Source organism: Heterocephalus glaber, unplaced genomic scaffold, assembly GCF_053883595.1.
Source record: "Heterocephalus glaber isolate CG9 unplaced genomic scaffold, H.glaber_assembly_v1.0 deba00000676, whole genome shotgun sequence".
Lineage (NCBI taxonomy): Eukaryota > Metazoa > Chordata > Mammalia > Rodentia > Bathyergidae > Heterocephalus > Heterocephalus glaber.
The window spans coordinates 255,838-269,325 of record NW_028258156.1 but is presented as its reverse complement, the minus strand read 5'-3'; the positions used below and the strand labels follow the sequence as shown (position 1 = coordinate 269,325).

General features: G+C 40.0%; 1 protein-coding gene across 2 annotated transcripts; it reads right to left on the bottom strand.

Annotated features, from left to right (window-relative positions):
- Positions 1-545: 545 nt before the first annotated feature.
- Positions 546-13,177, bottom strand: Ggct (gamma-glutamylcyclotransferase). 2 transcript variants are annotated; one of them, XM_004839475.4, is made up of 4 exons: positions 12,916-13,171; positions 9,468-9,613; positions 8,092-8,227; positions 546-1,160 (listed from the first exon to the last, which is right to left on the bottom strand). In XM_004839475.4, exons 1-4 carry the CDS (start codon positions 13,054-13,056, stop codon positions 1,011-1,013), a joined length of 573 nt encoding a protein of 190 aa, XP_004839532.1. In that variant the 5' UTR covers positions 13,057-13,171; the 3' UTR covers positions 546-1,010. The 2 variants fall into 2 exon arrangements, with proteins under 2 accessions (XP_004839532.1, XP_004839533.1); XM_004839476.4 differs by lacking the exon at positions 8,092-8,227 and having other exon boundaries at positions 949-1,160; positions 12,916-13,177.
- Between the last annotated feature and the right edge of the window lie 311 nt (positions 13,178-13,488).

The following is a 13,488-nucleotide window of genomic DNA, read 5'->3' as shown; positions in this document are numbered from 1 at the left end:
TTTTAGAAGGTCATGTTTCCTGATAAGCCAAGAATTAAATTTATCTCCCCCAAAACATTCTTCCCTTCAAAATCTTGACTGTTGATTATATTTTACAAGCCTGTTCCAAGGATGGCCCTGTACAAAATGAATTCTTTTTTTTTTTTGGTACTGGGGATTGAACTCAGGACGTTATGCTTGTGAGGCAGGCACGTGCCACTGAGCTAAATCCCTGGCCCTGAATTCTTTAAATAAGAACAATTAACTGCTAACAGTTATAAAGTGTCTGGCTCTCTGCTAAGTTCACTATATACATATAGACTCATTTAGTTCTCAAAACAATTCTAAGATGTAGGTGTTCTGATTATCCTTACAGCATAGTGAGGGAATGGCTCAGAGATCTCACAGTTAGAAAGTTGTGGGACTGGACACTGATCTTACGCTGTCTGGGCAATCTGTGCAGTGCTCCCTCACAATACATCCACATGGCCAAGATCTGCTCCAGTACTCTGACGATTCGAGTTAAACAGCACAATGAAATAGATTATTTTAGGAGGAGAAATAGGTTAAACTACAAATACATTTATTCCTCTGAGAACAGTCTTTCCAGTTTTCAAAATTTTATTATCAACTGCCTCAGCAGCTTGCTTACTAAGCTGATTAAAATAAAAACCTAGCAATTCACCAGCACCATCATCAAGCAGGCCGCAAACCTATCCTTTGTCACAGACCAAGAAGACCCTTAAGGGCAACTCCAAAATAAATTAATTAATAAAATAGCTTGTGTCCACAGAAGGTGTACCCACATCCATTTGTCATGCATCCTGGCGCCTCACAGCTCCCTCTTTAAATGTCTAACTCCTAACCCAGCTTCTTTTCATAGTCTGAAAGTATGGAATCACCCAAGTGAAACTCCTCTTCAGAGTACTGTCAAAAATAGAATAAAGATGGAGATATCCCAAATCCCTGTTCTCAAACATTAAAAATATTTTATATTAGCACAAAGAGAGAATATCCTTAGGCATATTCCATTATGTTCTACAGAGTTTTTGTTCTTCCTTGTTGAGAATTTCTTCCATTTCTTCTGAGACCTTTCCTTTATAGTCATTTGGTTCTATTGCTTTTAACTTCTCTTGATACTCCAGTGGCAAATCATTTTCTTTTGCACCCAGGCAAATAACCTAGAAATGTTTAAAACAAATACTCTTTTAGTTAGGAACATAATTTAGTAACCCCTTTATTTATTTATTTGTATTGCCAAAGTCTGACATATTAGCTTTCAGATCACTAGAGGATAATTTCTAAAACAAAACTGAGTTGTAGACATTCCTGTCACACTGAGCATGAATGCACAGGAATTTTCAAATCCACCTGAAGTATCTTCATGAAATATCAATTTTAGTCAAAAACATGTTTTTATACGAAGATAAAAATGCATTTTGGCAGGCATGGTGCCACACACCTATAATCCAAGCATTCTGGGAGGCTGAGACAGGAGGACTGTAAGTCCAAGCCCAGCCTGGGCAATCTAGTGATTTAGCAAGACTGTCTCCCCCCAAAAAATAAAAAGGGTTGGGGATGTAGCTCAGTGCAAAGGCCCTGGATTCAATTCCTAGTACACCAAAAAGTGAAAAAAAGAAAAAGAAAAGTAAATAAATAAATAATTTTACTATACAGAATTTGCATGACCTTTTTTTTTTTTTTTTTTGTAGTGGGGATCAAACTCAGGACCTTGTGCTTGTCAGGCAGGTGGCAGCACCACTGAGCTAAATCCCCGGGCCCTGGATGAGCTTTTAAGAAAAACAACATTCTTCAAAAAAAACCCTGAAAGCTGAGGGCTGGGGATTTAGCTCAGTGGTACTGCGCCTGCCTTGCAGTGCAAGGTCCTGAGTTCGATCCCCGGTACAAAAGAAAAAAATACACACACACACACAAAACTGAAAGCTGACAGGGAGTGGGGGCAGCTTTGGTTTCAGACCCATTGTTTACTCTTGCTGTGACCTAGGGTAGATGTGCAGGAGTGAATGGTAACAGGTTTCAGCGGCAGCCTCAAGATCTATACCAGGGCAATTACTCTACGCTCTATCCTAGAAAATTCCAGATAAGGCCCAGGAACTGTTACCCTGTACATGCCATGTTCTGACTGTATCTGCCAACAAGCATCTAAGTTTAGGTTTTTGAAAAGGGATGTTGGCATCTCTAACCCACATTTTTATCTTCTGTGGGGAGGCTGAGGCAGGAGGACTGAAAGTTTGAGCCTACCCTGGGCAATTTAGTGACTTAGTGAGATGCTAATCTATAAGAAAAATTTTTAGCGCGCAGAGGTGAACCTTCCAGGCCACCATACCACCACCTGCATCAAGGAAGAGCAGAGCCACATCCAGTGCAGAGGAGGTGAGCTACTCGGGGGTCAGCAGCACACGTGGGCCCCCCACATTGAAATGAGAGGACACTTAAACAAGTCTCAAAACCAGACTCCCAGATCACCAAAAGGAACCCCAAAGGGAAACAAGATGGAACAATCTGATACTCATTCACTTGGACTCCCTGAACTGGCAACAAAAGAGGATGTGGAAAAAACGAAATCAGAAATAATTTCTCAGATAACAGCAGAGATTGTGTCCATAGTGCAAGACATGATTAATTAAGTCTAGAAAGGACACAGATAAAAAAATAGAGGAGCTGAGGAACATGATGGAATCCCAACACAGGAAACAAATGGAATCCATGAAACAGATGGAAACAGATTTCCAGGAGATTAAAAACTACATTGAAACTTTACACAGCAGAATGAGCCAACGTGAGGACAAAATTTCAGATATAGAAGATAAGATTGCAATTAGTGACCAGGAAAAGAAAAATTTCTTTCAAATAGTAACGTACCATGAGAAATCAATCTAGCAGCTGCTAGACGATGCAAAGAAGAGTAACATAAGACTGATTGGAGTCAATGAAGAAATAGGAGGGAGTACAGATAACATAAAAAAACTGTTTACAGAAGTGATGGCAGAAAACTTCCCGAGCAGGGGAAAAGAACTTGACATATAGATAAGTGAGGCATATAGGACTCCAGCTAGCCTTGATCAAAAGAAACCTACACATAGGGATATAATAATTAGGATTCCAGAAATCCAACAGAAGATCAAAATTCTACAAGAAGTGAGAGAAAAGAAACAAATCACATACAAAGGAAAGCCCATCAGAATCACACTAGAGTTCTCAAGGCAAATCCTCAAAGCAAGAAGAGCTTGGAGTCACATATTTTAAGTCTTAAAGGAAAACAGCCTCCAACCCAGATTGATGTACCCTGCAAAACTATCTTTCAAAATTGATGGAGAAATAAGATACTTTCATGACAAATAACACCTTAGGAACTTCATGAATACCAAACCAGCACTACAAAAAATTTTAGACAATATCCTAGGGAAAGACAATGAGGATCACAACCCCAGGAAGCCCAGCAGAATGAATCCATCGGGCACGACAAGAAATTAAACACAAAGGGGGAGAATGCTACAGAAAGAAAAAGTCATGAAAATGATAAGTCAATACCTAACAGTTATAACCATCAATGTTAATGGTCTCAATTCACCAATCAAAAGAAATAAGTGGTAGAATGGGTCAGGAAGCAAGATATAATAATATGCTGCATACAAGAAAAACACTTAATTCAAAATGAAACTCATGGTCTGAAAGTTAAAGGGTGGAAAGCAATACTCCATGTGACTGGAACCTGGAGTAGCTATCCTCTTTGCAGATCAAGTGGATTTCAAACCAACACTGATTAAGAGAGACAAAGAAGGACACTACATCCTTGTAAAGGGAACAATCCAAGAGGAAGAGATGACAATCATAAATATCTATGCATCAAACAGTAGTATGCCCAACTATATAAAACAAATGCTAACAGACATGAAAAATCAAATAAGCACTAATACAATAGCAATGGGGGACCTCAATACCACACTGTCACAAACAGATAGATCAACTAGACAAAAAATAAGAAATGAAATACTAGAACTCAATCAAACTCCTGAACAAATGAACTTAACAGATATTTACAGAGTGTTCCATCCCATAAAATCAGAATACACATTCTTTTCAGCTGCACATAGGTCATTCTCCAAAATAGACCACATACTCGCTCATAGAATATGTTTAAGTAAGTGCATAGAAATTGAAGTTATCCCTTGTATATTATCAGACCATAGTGTGATGAAATTGGAGATCAACAGCAAAAGAAACCACAGGAATTTCATAAACACATGGAAACTGAACAACACACTTCTGAATAACCAATGGGTCACAGAGGAAATCAAAGAAGAAATCAGAAAGTTTCTACAATTAAAAGACAATGACAATACAACATATTGGAATCTATGGGACACAACGAAAGCAGTCTTAAGAGTGAAATTCATAGCAGTGAATACTCATATTAGGAAAACAGAGCAAACCCAATTAAACAACCTGATGCTGAACCTCAAACTTCTTGAAAAAGAAGAGCAGGACAAACCCAAAGCTCATATAAGGGAGGAAATTTTAAAGATCAGAGCAGAAATCAATGCTATGGAGACTAAGAGAACAATACAAAAAAAATCAATGAAGCCAAGAGTTGGTTCTTTGAAAGAATAAACCAAATTGACAAAAACTCAACCTTATCAGAAAAAGGAAAGAAAAGGCCAAAATCCATGCCATTAGGAATGAAAAGGATGAAATTACAACAGACTCAGCAGAAATCTAGAGGATAATGAATACCTACTTGGAGAACCTATACACCAATAAGATGGAAAACACAGAATAAATGGACAGATTTCTAGATAAGTATGAATTACCAAAGTTGAATCAAGAGGACCTAAAAATTCTCAACAACCCAATATCAACCAATGAAGTTGAAAACGTAATTAAAAACTTACCAACTAAGAAAAGCCCAGGTCCTGATGGCTTCACTGCTGAATTCTATAAGACATTTAGAGAGGAACTACTGCCACTACTGTTTCAACTCTTCAACGAAATGGAAAGGGGAGCAATACTCCCGAATTCATTCCTGGAAGCAAGCATCACCTTGATCCCCAAAGCAGAGAAAGACCCAACTGAAAAAGAGAACTATAGGCCAATGTCACTAATGAACATAGATGCAAAAATCCTTAATAAGATAATGGCAAATAGAATGCAGAAGATCATCAAGATCATACTCTCTGACCAAATGAGATTCATCCCAGGGATGCAGCGATGATTCAACATACACAAATCAATCAATGTAATATACTATATCAATAGAGCCAAGGTCAAAACCCATATGATCATCTCAATAGATGCAGAAAAAGCATTTGACAAAATCCAATATGCATTTATGATAAAAACCCTACATGAAATTAGAACAGATGGTCTCTACCTCAATCTGATAAAAGCCATCTATGAAAAACCAACAGCCAACATCATACTAAATGGTCAAAAACTGAAATCCTTCACACTCAAATCAGGAACCAGACAAGGATGTCCACTATCACCACTCCTGTTCAACACAGTCTTGGAAACATTAGCAACAACAATTAGACAAGAGAAAGAAATAAAAGGAATAAAGATAGGAAAAGAAGCCAAATTGTCATTACTTGTTGATGACATGATACTCTATATAGAAGAACCCAAGAACTCCACCAAAAGTCTTCTAGACTTAATAACCAAATTCAGTAGAGCAGCTGGATATAAGGTCAACACACAAAAATCAATAGCTTTCCTCTATATGAACAACAGACTCACTGAGAAAGAAATAGGGCAAACAATTCCTTTCACAATAGCATCCAAAAAACTGAAATATCTAGGAATCAACCTAACAAAAGAAATCAAAGGTCTCTTCTCTGAAAACTACAGCACTCTGAAAGAGAGGATGAAGATGATATCAGAAAATGGAAGGACATCCCTTGCTCCTGGGTAGGAAGAATCAACATAGTGAAAATGGCCATACTTCCAAAACTGCTATATAGATTCAATGCAATCCCAATTGAAATTCCAGCAGCATACTTTACAGACCTTGAGAAAACAATCCAAAAATTCATTTGGAGCAAGAAGAGACCTAGAATAGCAAAAGCAATCCTAGGCATCAGAGACATGATAGGGGGTATCACAACCCCCAACTTGAAACTATATACAAAGCTACTGTAATAAAAACAGCATGATACTGGGAAAGAAACAGAACTGAGGCCCAGTGGAACAGATTAGAAGATGCAGAAACAACTCCAGACACACTCAGCCATCTCATCTTTGACAAAGGAGCCAAACACCCTCACTGGAGGAAAAACAGCCTCCTCAATAAGTGGTGCTGGAAAAATTGGGTTTCAACTTGCCAAAGATTAAAACTAGACCTATATCTCTCATCATGCACTAAACTAAAATTGAAATGGATTAAATATCTAAATATAAAAACAGAAATGCTGAACTGGCTGGAACAGAGGTTAGGTAGAACTCTTGAAGACATTGGTGTAGGAAAAGATTCTATGAACAAAACCTCAGTTGCCTGTGAACTAGCACAAACAATCAACAAGTAGGATCTCTTCTTACTAAAAAGCTTCTCCATAGCAAGAGAAACCACCAACAGTGTGAAGAGACAACCTACAATGTAGGAAAAAATTTTCACCTGCCCCTCCCTCAGACAAAGGTCTACTATCTCAAATCTATTAAGAACTTAAAAAAATCAGACCTCTTAAATTTAAAGACTCAATCCAAAAATGGGCATTTGAAATGTACAGATATGTCTCAGGCAAAGTAGAAATAGCAAATAAGCATATGAAAAAATGTCCAACATCACTGGTCATTCGAGAGATGCAAATGAAAACCACGCTGAGATTCTACATCAACCCAGAAACAATGGCTGCTATCATGAAACCAACCAATAACAAATGCTGGACGGGCTGTGGAGAAAGAGGAACCCTGCTCCACTGCTGGTGGGAGTGTCGACTGATGCAACCACTGTGGAAATCAGTATGGAGATACCTCAAAGAACTAGGACTGGAAGACCCATTTGACCCAGCTATTCCACTTCTGGGGATCTTCCCCAAAGAATTAAAAGAATCATACCATAGTGATATATGTGCGCCTATGTTCAGAGCAGCACAGTTTGTAACAGCTAAAACTTGGAAGCAGCCCAATTGCCCATCAACTGGAGACTGGAAAAAGAAAATGTGGTTTTTTAATAAAATGGAATACTACTCAGCCATAAAAAATGAGAAATTAGAGACATTTATAGCTAAATGGATGCACATTGAAGTGATACTCTTAAGTGAAATAAATAGGAGACACATGTAAATACTGAATAGTTTCTCTAATGTGAGAAACTGAAAGTGTAAATAAGGACTAAAAGGTGTAATAGTTAATGTGAAATAGGAAGAAAAGGGGCAAAGGGGAAGGGGGAGTGGGAAGGTTAGGGGAAAGGAAAGAAGGGAATGGAATGAATATGAGAAAATGGAAAAATGGAAACAAAGTCTTTGTAAATAGGGAGGAATGGAGGAGTTGAAGGGAGGGCAGGGGAAGGGGGGAAAAATAAGAATCAAGAGAGATTAGGTAAAGGTGCAAATTTCCAATGATGAATGTCATTATACTGTATACCTAAAATGCACCAATAAAATTTAAAAAAAAAATAGAAAAGAAAAATTTTGAAAAAAAGAGCTGTGGATGTAGCTCAGTGCAAAGGCTCTGGGTTCAATCCTTAGTACCAACAAAAATAAATAAGATTTTCATGTGGAATTTAAAACATACAAAACCTTTATAATTTTTTTTTCAAATGGAACCAAGGTCCTTCATGGTGAGCTACCCCCTTTTCTTTTTAAATTTACGTTGAGATAAGCTCTCGCCAAGTTGTTAAGGGCCCAGACTGGGCTCAAACTTGCAATCCTTCTGCCTCAGCCTCCCAGAGTGCTGGGATTATGGCCATGTGCTACCATGCCTGGCCACAAAACCTTCTTAAAAACAAGGTATTATGGGCCGGGGATTTAGCTCAGAGGTTTCGCTGCCGGCTGCGCAAGCGCAAGGACCCAAGTTCAATCCCCGGTACCAAAAAAACAAAACAAAACAAGGTATTCTTTAGTTTATAGCAGTGAAAATTAAAAAGGAGTTACTTACTTTTTTATATTGTGGTGACGGGGGAGCACTCTCATAATTTGTCATCAGATAACTTCGACAAGTTAATTGTTTCCCTTCTTGCGTTGAAACTTTAACTTCTATTACGACATATGTTCCACTTTCAACTCCTTCTTGGCTGAAATCAGAACAGACAAATTCTAACCGAACATGACTTAGGTAACTTGTTTCACTGGATAAAGTCTTTTAATCAAACTGGAGTATAGGATAGGATTAACAATTTAATTTTATGTAAATATTTGCTCCCTATGTGGTTTGGAATATAGTAGAACACATAAGTATGATCACATTAAAAATAAGCTTAGCATTTCAATTAGAAAGGCTGAGCCTTGGGCCAGGGATTTAGCTCGGTGGTGCCACTGACTGCCTCACAAGTGCAAGGTCCTTAATTCGATCCCCAGTACCAAAAGAAAAAAAGAAAGCCTGAGCCTTCATATTGTAATGGCCCTTTAGACCCATGGGTTTGGTTTTTTTTTTTGGTACTGGGGATCGAACTCGGGTCCTTGTGCTTGCTCAGCTAAATCCCCGGCCCGAGTGCACTTATTTTCACCTTCATAACCCTGAAACATTGTTTGTTTTTTAGGTTTCAAAAAATGGACTAACTGTTCTGATGTCAAGATTGCATCCATCCAGAGAGAAGCAGAGAAGACGGCTCACTGTCATTTAAGTGAGGTACAGAATCAAACCCATTAGATTAACATGTTCTTCTCTCCTTCGGGCCCACTCTTTTCTGCCTATTTGCTTGTAGGGAATGCTCTGCTACACAACTCTGACACTTCTAGTTATAAAACACATTTCCAATATGTTGCTGGTGATGCTTTTAAAAATTACTTATTGACTGATTCAACTGCAATTTTAAAGAATTATTTTTAAAAACTGAATCAACTTCCTTTTGAAATCAATACACATATTTAACAATTACAAAAATATTTGGGCCTTTTCATAATATGAAACAAATTTTTTTTGTTGTTGTTAAATTCTTTTATTGGTACATTTGTGAAACAAATTTTTATGAAAGACAAATTAACAGAATAAAAAATAAGGCCTGCTGTCTTTTTACATAAGAGATTATAAGCATCTCCCCAAGTCTCAGTCACAGTGACTTTTTAAACAAACATTATCATACACTTTGTGTTGGTTCTGAAGAATAAAAAATATGTTTGGGGCCGGGGATTTAGCTCAGTGGCTCCGCCGCCTGCCTTGCAAGCACAAGGTCCTAAGTTCTATCCCTGGTACCAAAAAAAAAATGTCTGTAGTGTATGGTTTTGAGAAAATAACACACAAATACACACACATCCTTACATATAATTCACTTTCTGAATTAGCTTTTTTTAAACTTATAATTAGAAGCCACCTACTCATCCAGAGAACTTAAATTGCTTTTGTGCATTTTCCATACTACTCCCCATACTTCATCGCCAGGACTTTGAAAAATGGTAGCTATACCTCCATGCCACCTTTGACTTGTTTTGCCTTGGAAATTGCCAAAGTCAAGCTTAAAATCCTACAAAAGAAATAAAAATGATATGATCAATATCTGTTTGAACCCAGATTTCCCTCTTCAAAATAAAAAGGTTTTACTTTGAGTCTAATGCAATTAAAATATTCAATTAACTTTAGGTTCTTTGTAAGAAGCTATGGAAGAGACAAAAATAGATAATCTTAAATTATCTAGATCTCAAGGACTATATATTTTTTCATACATTCTTTTAAAAATAAAACACATACAGGTATGTACAGGCATCCTAACATTTATTTAAAAGGCATAAGGAAAAAGAAATCCCATAGCCCCAATGTCTTAGCATAACTGCTTTCATTTTTGCAAATTATTTCCCTATCTACTTACATGAACATATATTTTTTAGGGACAAACCCTTTGTGTCTGTAATCCCACCAGGATAATGTATCACCGTATTTGCCATATGAGAACTGGCATTTGAGGGTGATTTGAATATTTATGAACATTAATATTCACAAACTATACTAATTTATCTATAACTGAGAGTAGGTAACACTGAAAATTAATGGGTATTATCACTGTACTATTAGCTTTAAGTGGATCAGCTCCCTTTCTTCCTGTAGCAACTTTATTATACTCATAAAACAGTGAAAAAAACTGTGGCTTAGAAAGATTAAGCCACTTGCCTAAGGTCTCACAGCTAATAAGCAATGGAGCTATGTTTCTAGTTTTGCTTCTTCCCTCTGAGGTGGGAATCAGGGAATGAGGGTCCTGGAGATTAAAAATTCTTACTTGGTTTGTTTGGTCTAGGAAGATTTCTTTCTGCCTTTCCATAGATTAGTTCCCTTGAAATGGATGATAACTATAAGTTCCCTTCCACGTTCCTATTTTATCCCTATATCCTGTATCTTCTCAAAAACCTGTCATATATTTCAGGAAAAAAGTTTGTACAAGTGACCAGGACCTTCAGTTGGCATACTAGATGTTCTTCTAGCACCAGGCAAGCCTGGCAGGACACCAGTAGATCCAATCAAGAGTTACAACCCACACTAGGGACTGGTTGTCTATTGCTAAAGCCGACAGAAATTCTCATTTCCTATCCTGCTCCAGCTTCAGTTGCTTGTGACATGACTAGTGCTGCTCTGCCCTCTTTTTTCATTTTCAGGCTGTTCCTTGCTCTCAATTCCTGTTGCCAACTCCTCCTCCAGTACCCAATCTTTAAATGTTGGAGTTTCTCAGGGCTCATCACAGTCCCTTGTATTCATTCAGCAATTTACCCAAGATAATCTCATCCTCTTCAATGTCTTCAAATACCATCTAATGCGTCCATCTTAGAGCAAGGTCTAGCAAATAGCAAGTACAGTACTGAACCAATGCTCACTAGTATTATCTGTTCACTTGGCTGTCCAGCAAGCATCTCAAACTCAGTATGTTTAAATGGAACTTACAGTTTTTCCCCTGAAAATTAATTCTCTTCTCTCTGTAAATATCACCATCATCTGCCTTGTTGTGCAAAATCTTGAGTCATCCTTGATATCTCCTCCCTTCACACTTAGTCACCAAGCTTTAACAATGTTATCTCCTTTGTATTTCTCCAATCCATCTGCCTTCCCTGGCCACTACCCTAGTCTAAGGTGCCATTCATTATTTTTGGTATGAACTGCTGCAAAACTTCCTGAGCTCCCTATGTTGATTACTGTCTCCCTTCAAACCCAAACTCCAGAGACGAGAAAGTACTTTCAAAGATGTAAATCTGTACTTTGGCCTCTGTGGCCCACACGCCACATCTCCCTTACTACATTCCAGTCACGCTGGCTGGAAGATTCAGTTTCCCCTTTCCTCAGGTCCTCTGCACATACTTTTTCATGGTCTGTTTGCACCTCACCTCCCCAGCTGCTCAGATCTCACCCAAAAAGTCCCATTTTCACAGAGGGCTTTCCTGAGCATCCTGGTTAGGTCAGGTCCTCTGGTCATATTCTACTGCACCTTACATGTCTCCTTTTTAAGACTGACCAGCCCAGAAACTGAATAATCATTTGTTTGATGTCTCTTTTCTCTGCTCTGACCCTAAGCATTTGAACTTCTTTCCTACACTTGGGTCATTCCCGGACTTTGGGGGAAGGGAGTATTGGAGCCTGACTCCCATTTATGAAGCTTCCCAAATGTCAGAAATTGGTTCTTGCCAGGGATTTAGCACAGTGGTTCCGTCAAGTGCCTCGTGCCTCGCAACTGCAAGGTCCTGAGTTTGATCCCGGTACCAAAAAAAAAAAAAAAAAAAGAAATTGGTTCTTTTGGATTTGCTTGCAGTCAGCCCATGGCTACAGTGAGACTTAGCTAGTAAGGATGCCCACCTGGGGCTCTGAATTAGAATCGAGGTTCTAGGTGCTTGGTGGTGGCTGCCACATCAGGGGTTTCAGGAACTTTAGGGATCAGTACTGCAGCAGACAGGGTTGAGAAAAGATGGTGTTGTCGATGCAAGACACAGCACTCATGCTCATGAAGTCCTATTCTGCAACAGCTCGGACTGGTGTGGTTGTGCGATGCTGGTTTGGTTGTGCGATGTTGGCTGTACTCGGGTGGCTGCATCTCCCTTTATGCCTCCCTGTTTTGTAAGCCTTTGTACTCCTGCCTTTCTGGTCATTCCGTGAACTGTCCAACAGACTTTCAACACTTTTGTGTGTGTGTGTGCTTAAATCAGCCACTTTTTGTTGCTTGCAACTAAGAACTCTGACGAGGTTAGCAGAGATAATGTCTGTTTAGCTCAATGCTATGAAAAGGTACATTGTCTGCACAACCCTCCTATAGTCTGGGCGGTCCACAAAGTAGCAACTCGATTATCATCCTAGCGTTAAGCGCCAGAAAAACCAGTGAAAAATTAATATACTGTACCAAACAGTAATGATTTACAAGGCTGGTTAAAGTTCAGTCACTTGACCTGAGCACAGTGGTCATTATGAATACATGGTTCCAGCTTTCTGGACCTCTGATCAGAAGAGAAAGGTAAACACATTTCTACAATACCAGGTGACAAGTCCCGTAACACAGAGTGCAGAGAACAGAGGGTTTCTCAGAAGTATCCACTGCGTGCATTCTGGAGGATGCCCCTAAGTTAAGAGGACAAGAAGAGGGGCGAAGCAGTGCAGGAAACATCGGGGGGGGGGGGCAGCCGAGAGGGCTCAGCTGCCGGGGACACGGTCCACAGAGGTCCAGCCTAGGGCCAGGACTTGCCCAGGAGTGGAGGCTAGGGTACCACAGGTATCCCGACGCACTCTCGCAGGAAGCCCTGCGTTCCGAGGATCCCGGCCGGGTGTGTGCACAGCGGGCAGGGCCCGGGAAGGGACACTGACCTGCAGGCAGGCCACGCAGCAGAACGCGGCCGAGGAGTTTCGGTGGTGGATCCTCTCCGTCAGCAGGTTGCTGCCGTACGCGAAGTACAGGAAATTCTCTCCGTCCTGGCCTGCATGACCCTCGAAGTCCGAATTCGCCATGTTACACCTCAAGTTTGCACCGTTCCGATGAGGAACTGCGGCAAATCACATCAGAGCACTCAGACTCAAGGACTGCGCCGCCACCGCCTCAAGCTAGAGAAAGTCTCCAGTGGGCGGGGCACGTCAAAGCGAGCGCTCTTCTGATTGGCTTTCGGGCCTCCGGGGTGAGTCGTCCCCCTTGATTGGTCAATTCCAAACCTCTTTCCTGCCCTCCCCCGGGGTTTTGGCCTCAGGCGACCCGGGGCTGATCTCTCATTGGACATTTTCGTCTGATGTCCCGCCCTCCTACTGAAAGCTTCCTCTGATTGGCGGGTATTAAGATCCCGGGGCCCAGGCCAGGGTTTGCTACGCTGGAGTGGATGCTCTTTCAGTAACTTGGTCGGACAGGAGGTGAGGTTGCCTCGCTGGCAACTCGTCCCCGCCCTGTCCTTT

Bases quoted from the DNA above. Each gene is read 5' to 3' on its own strand.
- Ggct (XM_004839475.4), bottom strand. From the start codon at position 13,056: ATGGCGAATTCGGACTTCGAGGGTCATGCAGGCCAGGACGGAGAGAAT. The intron at 9,614-12,915 runs GTCAGTGTCCCT...TTTCTTTTGTAG, and splicing joins GCTGCGTGGCCTGCCTGCAG to GATTTTAAGCTTGACTTTGG. The intron at 1,161-8,091 runs GTAAGTAACTCC...AAACATTTCTAG, and splicing joins CGTCACCACAATATAAAAAA to GTTATTTGCCTGGGTGCAAA.